The following is a 15,153-nucleotide window of genomic DNA, read 5'->3' as shown; positions in this document are numbered from 1 at the left end:
GTGAAACCCTGTCTCTACAAAAGATAAAAAAATTAGCCAGGCGTGGTGGTATGTGCCTGTAGCTGTGACTCAGGAGGCTAAGGTGGGAGGATCATCTGAGCCTGGGAGGTGGAAGTTGCAGTGAGCCAGGGTCGCACCGCTGCACTCCAGCTTGGGTGACAGAGTGAGCCTCTGTCTTTAAAAAAAAAAAAAAAGTCCATTCTGCACCACCAAGTTTCGTCATGTGCTCTTACCTCTTCTTGTTCATGCTAGCCTTTCATATCTCAGCACCACCATCAATTGCACATAAAGTTTCAAAAATGCCTTTACCTTTTTGAAAGGTACACAGCCTTTACCCTTGCCTTCGTAGTGTTGATACGATTTCATAAACTAAAGGGTCTGCTCAGTTTTTACTGTTTTTGTTTTTGTTTTTTTAATTAAAAAAAAAACTTTAAAGTCTGACTTGCTGAAGTTACATTTGTATCTATTATCCTTCTGGTCAGTTAGCGACTGGTTAAAGGTTGTACTAAAACACCATGAGCCAGTAAAGCTTGCACCCTCTGTCTGTAGATCTTTGTGTGTTGGGGACTGCCTTCAAAGCTCATAATTTTTAATTTCCACTGGGCCTTTTTGAGTCTTTGCTGCTGCTGTGTGTATGCTTATGGTCAGCCAGAGGTGTGTGGATAGTTTGGACCTTCTCCAATATCTGCGTCATGAATGTGTGGAACATTTACCAAGGTCCCCTGTAGTCTTTGTTTTCTGACACAGGGTCTTGCTCTGTTGCTGAGGCTAGAGTTCAGTGGCACAGTCATGGCCCTCTGCAGCCTCAGCCTCCTGGGCTCAAGCAGTGCCCCCACCTTAGCCTTCCGAGTAGGTGGGACTACAGGTGTGTGCTACCATCCCTGGCTAATTTTTTTTTTTTTTTTTTGAGACAGAGTCTCGCTCTGTCGCCCAGGCTGGAGTGCAGTGGCGCAATCTCGGCTCACTGCAAGCTCCGCCTCCCGGGTTCACGCTATTCTCCTGCCTCAGCCTCTCCGAGTAGCTGGGACTACAGGCGCCCGCCACAACGCCCGGCTAATTTTTTTTTGTATTTTTAGTAGGGACGGGGTTTCACCGTGGTCTCGATCTCCTGACCTCGTGATCCGCCCGCCTTGGCCTCCCAAAGTGCTGGGATTACAAGCGTGAGCCACCGCGCCCGGCCCCTGGCTAATTTTTAAATTTTATTTTTTGTCAAGGTAGGATCTTACTCTGTTGCCAGGCTGTTTGTTTGTTTGAGACAGGGTCTCGTTCTGTTGCTTAGGCTGGCGTGCAGTGGCACAGTCATGGCTCATTGCAGCCTTGACCTCCTGGGCTCAAGCCATCCTCCCACCTCATCCACCTGAGTAGCTGGGAGTACAGGCACATGCCACCATGCCCAGCTAATTTTTGTATTTTTTGTGGAGACACAGTCTTGCTATGTTGGCCTGGCTGGTCTCAAACTCCTGGGCTAAAGCAGTCCCCGCACCTTGGCCTCCCAAAGTGCTGGGACTACAGGCGTGAGCCATGGTGCCCAGGTCCCTTAGTCTTGTTTCTGGATTTCCCTTTTAAATTTCTATCTAATCTCCGGGTCTTTTGCTTGCACCAACCATGACAGCAACCTCAGGCTAGCTGAGCCCTTGGTCTTGCTTGTTTGCCACCAAGAAAGCGAACTGTTACTGCCTGTGGGTATGGGGTTTTTCTGTGCTTTGCTTCACAAGTCAGCCCCCTCTGTCAGTGAAGCTGCTGGTTTTCATGGCTTTCCCTACCTTGGTAGAACTACCTTTCCCACTCACCTGGGGATATGTGATGGGAGCAGCCACAGACTGCCACTGTTCTTACCACAGGTTCAGTAGGTTTCTTGTGAATAACCCAGAGAAGATAACATTTGAAAAAAGACCTGAAGGAGATTGAGGAAGTATTCCATGTAGATAACTGTGGGAAATAACATTCCTGGCAGAGGGAACACCTTCAGGGCCCTAAGGTGAGAGCATATCTAGAGTGTAAAAGGGATGATAAAGAGGCCAGTGTGGCTCCAGTGGAGTAAAGGTAGAGGAAGGACATCAGAACAGACAAGACCGCTTAGGCCTCTGTAAGGACTGGCTTTTATTTTGAATGAAATGGGGAGCTGCCAGAGAGCTTTCAGCAGCAGAAGTGGGACATTGTCTTACAATTTTAATAGCAGCCATAGTGAAATAGAAGCGAGAGTGGCAGAGTAGAAGACTCAGGATAAGAGATTCTCGTGATTTAGACAAGGGTAGTAGCAGTGGATGTGGTGAGAAGTGGTCCAGCTCTGGATGTATTTTAAAGGTAGAACAGATGGGATTCTTCTGATGGATTGGAGGTAGTGGGGAATGAACAGATGCAGGTCTTTATTTAAACGGAAATTTCCTGTTTATTGTCTGCAAATGATTTTTCTGTTCCCTTTATTGAGTCCTATAATTTTTAAGTCCTTGTATTGATTCCAGTTATTCTTAGATTGGATCATTTTTTGTTCCCTAATGTTATCTTCTGTTTGTTTTCTCTGTTTTTTTCTTCTGAAAGGTTTGCTTCATTCCATTCATTCTATTTTCATCTGTGTCTATTCTGTTTCTTGCTATTTCTGACTTCTTATTGAATCCATAATTTTTTTTCCAGTTTTTCTTTAACTTTGCAATCTGATTTACTTTCCGTCTATTTTTATCATTTATAGCTTTTTTTGAATTCAACTTGAATTCAAATTCTTATTTGAAATATTCAAATAAGTATTCAAGGAGGAATCTGCTTTTGGTTTGAGGGTTTATATTGTTTTCCAGGTTGGGTTCTTCATCTCTTGCATGGAAATTTCTTCTCTCATTGTATTTCTCTTTTTTTATAGTAGGTTTGATAGTTGCTATGTCATTTTTATTTATCTTCTTCATGTTATATGTGGATAGCTCTGTTAATACCTTTTTTTTTTGTAGCTACAGAGTATAGATGAAATAACCTTGATATGCTTCTAAACTTCTTTGGGACCTACCTCACCCACCCCTGCTCATCCACTATGGTTAGTTGTTAATCGTTGCTTTCATCCTCTTTTTTTTTTGACACAGTTTTGCTCTTGTTGCCCAGGCTGGAATGCAGTGGCGTGATCTCGGCTCACTGCAACCTCCACCTCCCGGGTTCAAGCAATTCTCCTTCCTCAGCCTCCCGAGTAGCTGGGATTACAGGCATGCACCACCATGCCCAGCTAATTTTGTATTTTTAGTAGAGATGGGGTTTCACCATGTTGGTCAGACTGGTCTAGAACTCCTGACTTCAGGTAATCCACCTGCTTCAGCCTCCCAAAGTGCTGGGATTACAGGTGTGAGCCACCATGCCCGGCCTCATCCTCTTTTCTTTAACCTGAGGACATGTGCTGTTGAGAAGCTTACCACTGAACGGTTCAGTTATTTTTGGCAGATCTGAGTTCTGTTCTTTTTTCTAAAATCTTATTAAGTGTGCCCTATCCAGAGGTATATTCCATGTATCTCCATAGGCTTTGGCTGGTTCTCACAGCTTGGCTCAGTGTTCTGGAAGATGGTAAGTTTCAAATACTCACCCTGCTTTTCCTGAGGTCCCACTGTGGTTTGTAGAGGTTCTTAATCTTGATGGAATATTTTTTAAAACTTTCGCAGAATTACCTACTTCAGTCTCCTCTTTTCAAATTGGAAAGTATTTAATATAAGTGTACTCTCCTTTCCTTCTTGCATTGTATTTTGTAAATGTTTTTCCAGTCAGGTGTCCGGGTGTAAGAGTTCTATAATCCTTATAATGCTTAAAAAATTATTATTTTTCAGCCAGGCATGGTGGCTCATGCCTGTAATCCCACACTTTAGGAGACTGAGGCAGACTGATCACTGGAAGTCAGGAGTTCAGGACCAGCCGGGCCAACATGGCGAAACCCTGTCTCTAGTAAAAATACAAAAATTAGTCGGGTGTGGTGGCAGGTGCCTGCAGTCCCAGCTCGTTGGGAGGCTGAGACAGGATAATCGTTTGAACCCAGGAGGCAAAGGTTGCAGCTAGCCAAGATCACACCATTGCACTCCAGCCTGGGCAACAAGAGCATGACTCTGTCTCCAGAAAAAAGAAAAAAAAAAAATGGGCCGGGAGCAGTGGCTCACGCCTGTAATCTCAGCACTTTGGGAGGCCAAGGCAGGCAGATCACTTGAGGTCAGGAGTTCAAGACCAGCCTGGCCAACATGGTGAACCCCCCCGTCTCTACTGAAAATACAAAAATTAGCTGGGCATGGTGGTGCATGCCTACAATCCCAGCTACACGGGAGGCTGAGGCAGAAGAAACACTTGAACCCAGGAGGTGGAGGCTGCAAGTTCCATCTCCTTTTTTTTTTTTTTTTATTGTTAGCACATCTCGGCTGGCAGGAACTTATGCTTTCTTTACCCAGAAATCTTGGGCATGTATCTTTAAAATGTTTCGTAATATAGAAAAACAGCATTTGTATCTTTGTAATTTAAAGGAGCTTCCTGCAGTATGGACTAATCTCATTTTGATGTTTCCGTTTTCCATGTTAAAATTCCTTTGCACTTCCCTCCTTTCATGTGAAAAAACATTTTAAATGGTTTGTTTTCAAGGCATGATAAATCTAAGGACTGGCAGCTGGCCTGCAAATGTAACAAACCACACAGCTCATGCACCTAGGAGGTCACAATAAGCGAACAGAATGTAGAGGAGGGGTCAGCCCATAAAAGGGAAGAAAGTTTCGTAATTGGGAAATCAAAATTTAAGCAGAGAAGGAGATGGGGTATAACCTTATAAGGGGGATAATAAAGCTTTGGCAATGTCCAGGAAGATTGTAACCTCATAGTACTCAACCAGTGAGGACCTGGCGGAGGGACTTGCATGCTAGAAGATAAATTACCTGTTGTGACTGTCCCGGTGTGCCTGCCCACCAGACACCTGATCTTGGAAGACCATTATTATTATTATTATTATTTATTTTATTATTTATTTATTTTTTGAGATGGAGTTTCGTTCTTGTTGCCCAGGCTGCAGTGCAATGGTGCGATCTTGGCTCATGGCAACCTCCACCTCCTGGGTTCAAGTAAGATTCTCCTGCCTCAGCCTCCTGAGTAGCTGGGATTTCAGGCATGCACCACTACGCCCAGCTAATTTTGTATTTTTGGTAGAGACAGGGTTTCTCCATGTTGGTCAGGCTGGTCTTGAACTCCCACCCTCAGGTGATCTGCCAGCCTTGGCCTCCCAAAGTGCTGAGATTACAGGCGTGAGCCACTGCACCTGGCTAGACCGTTATTAAAAAGTCTCACGTTTGCTGTTCTTCATGCCTCTAAGTCCATTCTTTGGGTTTCTATGGTGAGTGTGTTTCTCACATTTCACATCCCCCCCCCCATATTTTTTATAGCTGTATTTGAGCTGGGAAACCTGAGGAGAGGTTAGATATAAGAAATTCTAGTCTCACATCTGTAATCCCAGCACTTTGGGAGGCCGAGGCAGGTGGATCATGAGGTCAGGAGTTTGAGACCAGCCTGGTCAAGAGACTAGCCTGGCCAATATGGTGAAACCCCGTCTCTACTGAAAAAAAAAAATACAAAAAATTAGCCAGGCCTGGTGGCAGGCGCCTGTAATCCCAGCTACTTGGGAGGCTGAGGCTGGAGAATCGCTTGAACCTGGGAGGCGGAGTTTACAGTGAGCTGAGATTGCACCATTGCACTTCAGCCTGGGCAACAAGAGCGAAACTCTGCCTCAAAAAAAAAAAAACCAAACAAACAAAAAAAGAAATTCTAGAGGAAGAGAATAGACCTTGATTTGGATGGGAAGATCAAATGGCTCATGCCTGTAATCCCAGCACTTTGGGAGACCAAAGCAGATGGATCACGAGGTAAAGAGATAGAGACTATCCTGGTCAACATGGTGAAACCCCATCTCTACTAAAAATACAAAAATTAGCTGGGCATGGTGGTGCACGCCTGTAGTCCCAGCTACTCGGGAGGCTGAGGCAGGAGAATCACTTGAACTGGGGAGGCAGAGGTTGCAGTGAGGAGCCGAGATCATGCCACTGCACTCTAGCCTGGTGACAGAGAGAGACTTCATCTCAAAAAAAAAAAAAAAAAAAAAGATCTTAGGGAGTGGTAAGAGGTAACATGTTAGTTTGCAAAGCAGAGATGGGGATATTTCATATGGATACAAAAGATAAGAAGACTAAGAGAGCATACTTTCTACACTAAGAGGATAATCTGATTCTAAGATTAAGTTTTCTTAAGAAAAATTCTGCTTTTCAGCAGCTGCATTGTTTCTATAGTACTTAAAACTAGTTTTGTATACAGAAATACAAAAGAAACCTTGTGGATGTCTCAGAAATTGTGTAGAGATAGTCATTACTGTAATAGTATATGTGTGTTTGTGTTTTTCCCTCCAGAATCTCCCTGGAAAAGGAGACATGAATGTCTGCAATGATACTTCCTGACAAGAAGTTGATACAAGAAAAGGAAAGGAGATTAACAGCTAGCGAGCAGAATTTCGAACAGCAAGATTTTGTATTTTTTGCTTCCAACTACACACTTCCGTTGCCCACTTTTAAATCAGAGATACCTACACTCAAAACCCAGACAAGGCAAAAGGATACTTTTCTTATATATTTTTTGAGATCAAAGAAACAGCAATGTCCAGGAAACAGAACCAGAAGGGTAAGATTACATGTGGGCATAAATTGTTAAAAGCATAGTTATAATGATCCCCATTTATAGCTGCATATTTAAAAACTGTCCTTCTAATGTGTTTTGACTGGTTTTACAAGTATTTGTGGATATTAGATGATCGCTTTGTGTATTACCAGTCTGGGAATTAATTCATATAACAATAGCTTTTTCTACTCACACAAACTTATCAAATTGTAATATACTTACAATCTTGAAGATGCATTTTTGAATACTAAACATATGTTAGGGAGATGTGTTAAGAGGGCTAGCTTGCTGCAGGATATTCTATGTTGTTTGAGTTGGCATTTTTCTAGAGAAAGGCAGTGGAGCAAGAGTAAATGTTTCTGGGTTTTGTTTCCTTCTTTAGCTTTCCTTCCGGGAATGTTCCTCTAGCTTCTTACCTAAAATGAAATACCGGGTGCAAAGAGTCAGGAAATAGAAGGGTAGTTATAATGGAGGGAAGGGCAACAAAGACTTTGTAAAACCTTTTTCTGCTTTTCTAGAATAGCTGCAAAAATTTAAAGGGACAAAGTGAACAACAGCACTAGAACTATTGTACGTAATTGGAATATCTTGATTAAAAGAATGATCATAGGTATCTTGGCGTTTTCCCCTCATTCAGTTTAATTTCCAGTTCAAAGTTAATGTTCTTTAATTCAAAACAAAGCCTCATAGATCCAGGTCTCACATGTTAAATATGAAGAAAATGCTTTTAAACCTAATTTTGACTTGGTAATTCAAAAACCTCATAAGAAAGTAATAAACCAGATTTGTGGTTTCAAAAGTTGTAGCTTCATTGTGTAGTAAATCTATAGGAAGAGTCTGAGCTCTAAGGAATGCTTAGATTACTAAAGCTGAACTGTTCTATGGAATGAAATTTACCAACGGAAAAGTTTTTTTTAATAACCCAAGTTTGTTTTTTCTTAGTTGTTATAATTCAGTTTGTTTTTTCCCAGTTATGCTTGAAACATTGAGCATCTGTTTTCACCCTGCAAATGAGAAATACTATAGTAAAAATAGGGTTCTGGAAAAATTGAGCATTTAATTTTTCCTAAAAAAAGTTAACTTCAGCAAATTACTTTGACCTTTTTAAAACTAGAGAGTCTTTATTTCGTGTCTGTGTTTTGCCAAAGCTGTAGAAAAAAGTATCATTGTGAAGCAGGATATTTCCCTGGCCCATTTGCAGGAGTCTCTCCTTTACTCAGCCTGCCTCTCTCAACTCCTCTCAGGAAGGAGAGCGCAAGTGAACAAGGCAGGAACTGGAGGGCATGAGTTCTGGAACCGGCTGGCTGCTTCAGTGCCAGCAGGGGTGAACTCTGTGTGGGCCCCGTGGCAGTGTCCAGGCTGTGGGTTGCCTGTGACCCCCGAAGCTCCAGAGGGTATGTTACAGTGCTCTTTTAGCTCTGCCATCTGTGGATGGCTTAAGTGTTAACAGCTCAGTGGGCCCTTTTCCCCGTTGCATGGGCTGGCTGCCCTCTGCCAGCAAGGGCAAAGGGCCAGTGTGGCAGCCTTTTGTATCTGTACTCGTGGCTCCTGAGCTCTTGTCTGGCATCCAGGAAAAATGAGGTCACACGAATGAATTGAAGGATGGTAAACGTGGGAGATTTTATTGCTGATGAAAGTGGCTTTCAGCAGGAAGGGGAGCTGAAAAGGGGTTGGTGGGGTGGGGGTAGATAATCTTTTCCTGAAGTCCAGCTGTCTCCAGCTAGATTTTTCTCCAAAGTTACACCATCAAGCTGTCCCTCTAAAGTCAACCCACTTCTCTCCGACATCCTGACGTCCAGCTAGTTCTCCTCTCTGCTGGCTGAGTCTGGGGTCTTTATAGGCACAGAATGGGGCAGGGCAGGGCCATGGGTGGTTTAGGAAAAGGCAACAGTCAAACAGGAAAACAGGGATATAAGTTCTCACATTGGGCCGAGGTTTCAGGCATTTTGGCTTGAGGGTGGGGTTGTCAATGGTGACTCACCCTTTTCTGCCTAGTTGAACTTAGCCTAGATTTACACTTAGTTGGAAAGAAAGTAAAGCTTACGTGTTGTTGGGACTTTCTCTGAAACAAATCTATGCATGTAATTCATTTGCACGTCTGATATTTGGTGCCATGAAATATAAAATATTACAACATTTCATTTATTCATTTATACGTTTAAAGTGTCATTGCTTTGGGTTTTAGTAGTCTAATCTGTAAATATACTGACTTTATCAACTTGGTTATACTACATTAAAAAGAAGGGTCTATGGTAGTCGTTGTTCTTAGTGGTATTTCATTTACAGGCTCTCATTTTATAATGAGTTATGTTTTTATTCAGCAATAGACCATGTTTTCATATTTTCCTTTTATCAGTAATACTTGTAAATTCCTTATTTAATGAAATACTTAGTGGAGTTAAACTTGAACAGCTTAAATTAAATGAAGTCAGTTTCAGTTAAAACTATTGATTACAGGCCGGGCTCGGTGGCTCACACTTGTAATCCCAGCACTTTGGGAGGCCGAGGCGGGCAGATCACGAGGTCAGGAGATCGAGACCACGGTGAAACCCCGTCTCTACTAAAAATACAAAAAATTAGCCAGGCGTGGTGGCGGGCGCCTGTAGTCCCAGCTACTCGGAGGCTGAGGCAGAAGAATGGCGTGAACCCGGGAGGCGGAGCTTGCAGTGAGCCGAGATTGCACCACTGCACTCCAGCCTGGGCGACAGAGTGAGACTCCGTCTCAAAAAAAAAAAAAAAAAAAAACTATTGATTACTCCAAGCCTGTTAGCCAATATCTAGCAGAAGTCAGAGCTGTGCTTCTTAGAGTGTGGGCTGTAGACCCTATTCGTGTCTGTGAACTGGAGAAGTATATAGAAATGAAGAGTGTTTAGGAACTCTTTGATAGTGATTTGACAGTGTGGCAACATCTAAGCCCTTTTAAACACAGTTTTATTGAGGTATAATTTAAATACCTTAAAATTTGCCCAAGTGTATAATTTGATTATTTTTAGTAAATTTATGGAGTTGTGCACCATCACCAAAATCTTGTTTTAAAACACTTTCTGACTGGGTGTGGTAGCTAAAGCCTATAATCTCAGCACTTAGGGAGGCTGAGGCAGGAGAATGGCTTGAAGCCAGGAGTTCGAGATCAGCCTGGAGAACATAGTAAGACTGTCTTAGCTGGGTGTGGTGGCTCACACCTGTAATCCCAGCACTTTAGGAGGCCAAGGCAGGCGGATCACCTGAGGTTGGGAGTTCAAGACTAGCCTAACCAACATGGAGAAACCCCGTCTCTGCTTAAAAAAAAAAAAAAAAATTAGCTGGGTGTGGTGATGCATGCCTGTAATCCCAGCTACTCAGGAGGCTGAGGCAGGAGAATCGCTTGAACCTGGGAGGTGGAGGTTGCGATGAGCCGAGATCGCCCTGTTGCACTCCAGCCTGGGCAACGAGCAAAACTCCATCTCAAAAAAAAAAAAACAAAGACTGTTTCTACAAAAAATAAAAAAATTAGCCAATTATACTGGCACATGCCTGTTACATTCCCAGCTATTTGGGAGGCTGAGGTGGGAGGATTACTTGAGCCCAGGAATTTGAGGCTACAGTGAGCTATGATACTACACTCTAGCCTGGGTGACAGAGCGGGACCATGTCTCTTAAAAAAACAAAAACAAAACCCTCTTTTCCTTATCCCCCAATATTCTCTTGTTTGTGATCAATTCCTGCTCCCTACCCCAGCCACAGGCAAACATTGATCAGAAGATCACTTTATTTTTGCGTTTTCTAGAAATTTTATATGCACATATTAGTACAATATACTTATTATGTCTGGCTTCTTTTCACTTCGTGTAATGTTTTTAAGGTTCCTCCATATTGTTGAATGTATCAGTAGTTTGCTCCTTTTTACTACTGAGTAGTAGTATTATAACACATTTATCCATTTACCAGTTGCTATTCATTTTGGATTGTAGTTTGTGCTATTATGAATGATTGTCAATTATGTACATTGGCTTACAAGTCTTTATGTGGACATATGTTTGCATTTCTCTTGTGGAGGTACTTAGGAGTGGGCTTCTTTAACTTTGTAAGAAACTTCCAGACTGTTTTCCAAGGTGGTGATACACAGTTTTACAATCCCACCAGCAATGTATCAGGATTTCATATTTTCCATATCCTCGCCAACACTCGGTATGGTCAATCTTTTTTTTTTATTATAGCTATCTTAATAGATGTGTAATGGTATCTCATTGTGGTTTTGATTTGTACTTCCCTAATGACTAATGATGTTGACCATCTTTTCATGTGATTATTAGCCATTTGTATTTTTTTTGGTGAAATGTCTGTTCAAATTCTTGATCCATTTAAAAATTTTGGAGTCTTATTATTGAATTCTAAGAGTTCTTTGTATATTCTGAATACAAGTTCTTTATCAGGTACATGATTTGTAAGTATATTCTCCCATTCCATGGCTTGTCTTTTAATTTTCTTAACGGGCCGAGTGCGGTGGCTCACAGCTGTAATCCCAGCACTTTGGGAGGCTGAGGCAGGTGGATCACCTGAGGTCAGGGGTTCAAGACTAGCCTGGCCAACATGGTGAAACCCCATCTCTACTAAAAATACAAGAATTAGCTGGGTGTGGTGGCGGGTGCCTGTAATCCCAGCTACTTGGGAGGCTGCGGCAGGAGAATCACTTGAACCCGGGAGGCGGAGGTTGCAGTGAGCCAAGATCATGCTGTTCCACTCCAGCCTGGGTGACAGTGTGAGACACCATCTCAAAAAAAAAAAAATTCTTAATGGTGTCTTTTAAAGAGTAGAAGTTTTAAATTTTGATGAAGCCCAATTTATCTTTTTTTTTTTTTTTCTGTCATGGATTGGGTTTTGGTATCATGTCTGAGAATTCTCTGCCTAACTCAAAGTCAGAAAGACTTTTTCCCAGAAGTTTTATAGTTTTATCTCATATATTTTAAAGTCTATGATCCTGTTTGAGTTAGTTTTTTTGGGTTTTTGGGTTTTTTTGAAATGGAGTCTCTCTCTGTCACCCAGGCTGGAGTGCAGCAGCGCAATCTCGGCTGACTGCAGCCTCTGCCTCCCAGGTTCAGGAGATTTCCCCTGCCTCAACCTCCTGATAGCTGGGACTACAGGCCCACACCACCATGCCTGATTGATTTTTTTTTTTTTTTTTTTTTTTTTTTTTGTATTTTTAGTAGAGACAGGGTTTCACCATGTTGGCCAGGCTGGTCTCGAACTCCTGACCTCAAGTGATCCACCCACCTCGGCCTTCCAAAGTGTTAGGATTACAGGCGTAAGCCACCATACCCAGCTGTATTTCCAAAGGGTAGTTTTGCTACATATAAAAATCTTCAGCCAGGCATGGCAGAACCTGCTGAAGGTGGGAGGATTGCTTGAACCTGGGAGGCAAAGGTTGCAGTTAGCCAAGATCGCACCACTGCACTCCAGCCTGGGCGACAGAGCGAAACTCCATTAAAAAAAAAAAAAAAAAAAAATTCATCGATAATTTTTTGTTTCAGTACATAGAATATGCCATTCCATAGAATACGTCATATTGTTCCCCCATTGTAATGAGTCATTTTTCTCCTGTTGCTGTTAATATTTTCCTTTGTTTTTAGCAGTTTGACTATGATACATCTTAGTGTGGATCTTTTGGGAATTTCATCAAATGTTGGCCATTATTTCTCCAAAAAAATATTTCTCTTTCCTCTCCTTCTTGGGATTCTATTACACATATATAAGTAAGTTTGATGTTTCCCTATCAGGTGACTGAGGCTCTGTTCCTTTTTCCCCAGTGTTTTTTTCCCTACTCTTTAGATTGTTTAATTTCTGTTGATCTCTTTTCAAGTTTACTGTTCCTTCTCCTGTTTCAGATCTGCTGTTAAGTCTGTCTAGTGAATTTTTCTTCTGGTATTGTATTTTCAATTAGAATTTCCCTTCATTTCTTGCCGGGCACAGTGGCTCATGCCTGTAATCCCAGCACTTTGGGAGGCCGAGGTGGGCGGATCACTTGAGATCAGGAGTTTGAGACCAGCCTGGCCAACATGGTGAAACCCTGTCTCTACTAAAAATACAAAAATTAGCCGGTCGTGATGACACAAGCCTGTAGTCCCAGCTACTTGGGAGGCTGAGGCAAGAGAATGGCTTGAACCTGGGAGGCAGGGGTTACAGTGAGCCAAGATTCACATCACTGCACTCCAACCTAGGCAACACTCTGTCTCAAAAAAAAAAAAAAAAAGGAATTTTCCTTCTTTTTTTTTTTTTTCTTACAGTTTCCTTACTGAGGTTCCCAATTTGTTGAGTCATTGCAATTATATTTTCCTTTAATTATATGAAATAATTTAATTCTTTGAAATAGTTTTCTGTACATATTTATATTAGTTGTTTTGAAGTCTTAGTAAGTCCACCAACTGGACCCTCTCAAGAATCAATTTTCTAAGGCCAGGCACGGTGGCTCATGTCTATCATCCCAGCACTATGGGAGACCGAGGCAGGCAGATCATGAGGTCAGGAGTTCGAGACCAGCCTGAACAACATGGTGAAACTCCATGTCTACTAAAAATACAAAAATTAACCGGGCATGGTGGTGCACACCTGTCATCCCAGCTACTCAGGAGGCTGAGGAAGGAGAAGCGCTTGAGCCCAGGAGGCAGAGGTTGCAATGAGCCGAGATCATGCCACTGCACTGTAGCCTGGGTGACAGAGTGAGACTCCGTCTCAAAAAAAAAAAAAATCAATTTCTATTTATTGGTATTTCGGGTTTTTAATATGTATGAGTCACTCTTTCCTTCTTCCTTCATTCCCTCCCACACTCCCTCCCTTACTTTTTTCTTTCATTTAGGTAATATATTGTGCTAACTCTGGATTCTCATTTTATTTTCTGAGAGTATTTGAAAAAAATAATTTTCTGGACTTAAGAATCTTCTTCCTCCATGTGTACAGCCAGTAATACATCTGTGCTTTAAAAAAAAAAAATCTAGTTTTTACTTTTTAGCCTGGCTTTTTAGGGGTTGCCTCTGTGTCTGTAGTGCTTAGTGATCAGCCAGTTATTTGGACAGAGGTTTTGCTCTGACACTCAAGCCCGTAAGGCTTTCATTCTGTGCTGATTGATCTATGTAGGCTGAGGAGTACATTCAAAGTTCAGACCATTCCCAAGTCTGCTTTGACTTTTACTTTCCTATAGCTTCTCTTGGGTCTCCTGTATGCATTTATCTAGTTTTCTGTTTAGCAAGCGGTGGTAGAGAGCTTATCTAGCTTTTCTGTGGCCCGTTCATTTGCATGATTTCCCTTTTAAATTTCCTACTTGTTTATCCGTCACCCAACCAAGACCCCAACTTCAGGCTGCAAGTTTTCTGTTTATTTCCTGCTGAGTTATTGCTTTAGCTGACAGAGCTGTGGGGTTTCAAGTCCTTTTCAAATCGAGTTAGCCCTATTGTCAGTAAAGCTGCTGATTGTCATGGCTAGCCCAGCCCTGGTAAAGTTAACTGTTCTCGAGGAAGCTGGAGATGGGGAATGGGAGCAGCCCTACTCTAGGCAAAGAAAGACACGGACTTCACTGTTCTTACTTAAGGCTTTAGCAGTTTCCCAATAATTTGGTGTCTGCCTTTGGTTGATTTCCAGAGCCCTAAAATGGTTGCTTTACTTTTTTTTTTTTGAGATAGGTAGGGTCTCTGTCACCCAGGCTGGAGTGCAGTGGTGGCGCAATCATGGCTCACTGCAACCTCTGCCTCCCGGGCTCAGATGATCCTCCTACCTCAGCCTCCCTAGCAGCAGGGACCACAGGTGTGAGCCGCCATCCCCAACTAATTTTTTAAAAATTTTTTGTAGAGACTGGGGTGTTGCCATATTGCCCATTTTGGTCCCGAACTGATTTTGGTCCCGAACTCCTAGGCTCAAGTAATCCACCCGCCTTGGCCTCCCTAAGTGTTGGGATTATAGGCGTGAGCCACTGTGCCCAGCCTTGTTTTATGCTTGTGTTTTAAGGAGAAGACTTGCCTACCTCTTTACACCACCATAATCCTCAAGCTTCATTTTATTGTAGATTATAAAAGCATTGGTCTTCAAAGCATTAGAAATTAAAACCACAAAATAACAGCTAGTTCTTTACCCTAGATAGTTTGAATAACACTGAGTTAAATAATGGCAATAGTGGACAGGTCTTTAGACTGTAAGTGGCCTGTTTGTTCATATGGCTTACTAGTTAATTAGGTAAAAAATATTTTGCCAAAAATCTCCTGTGGGCCTTATCCTTGGATTATGCATACTGTTTGTCAAGCAACCAGACGTCAAAAATCATGAGATAAATACAAGAACCTTTGAAGAGAACCCACGGCAAATACTTGAGAACCTGTTATATTTATGACATGAATTTATAGGAAGATAGATATGCATAACCTTTTTTTTTTTTTTTTTTTTGTCTCGCACTGTTGCCCAGGCTGGAGTGCAGTGGCGCCATCTCCGCTCACTGCAAGCTCCACCTCCCGGATTCACGCCATTCTCCTGCCTCAGCCTCCC

The 15,153-nt window shown here is 42.3% G+C and overlaps 1 protein-coding gene across 2 annotated transcripts in view; it reads left to right on the top strand.

Annotated features, from left to right (window-relative positions):
• Window positions 1-15,153, top strand: part of SPATS2 (spermatogenesis associated serine rich 2) — a 154,725-nt gene that overhangs the window by 76,851 nt on the left and 62,721 nt on the right. For both annotated transcript variants that reach the window (XM_030816633.1, XM_030816632.1), the window contains one exon: window positions 6,387-6,654. In XM_030816633.1, the coding sequence (XP_030672493.1) occupies window positions 6,630-6,654 (25 nt within the window). In that variant the 5' untranslated portion in view covers window positions 6,387-6,629. The remainder of the gene's footprint in view (window positions 1-6,386; window positions 6,655-15,153) is intronic.

This window comes from Nomascus leucogenys, chromosome 8 (assembly GCF_006542625.1).
Source record: "Nomascus leucogenys isolate Asia chromosome 8, Asia_NLE_v1, whole genome shotgun sequence".
Classification (NCBI taxonomy): Eukaryota; Metazoa; Chordata; class Mammalia; order Primates; family Hylobatidae; genus Nomascus; species Nomascus leucogenys.
This window is presented reverse-complemented; position numbering and strand designations above follow the sequence as displayed.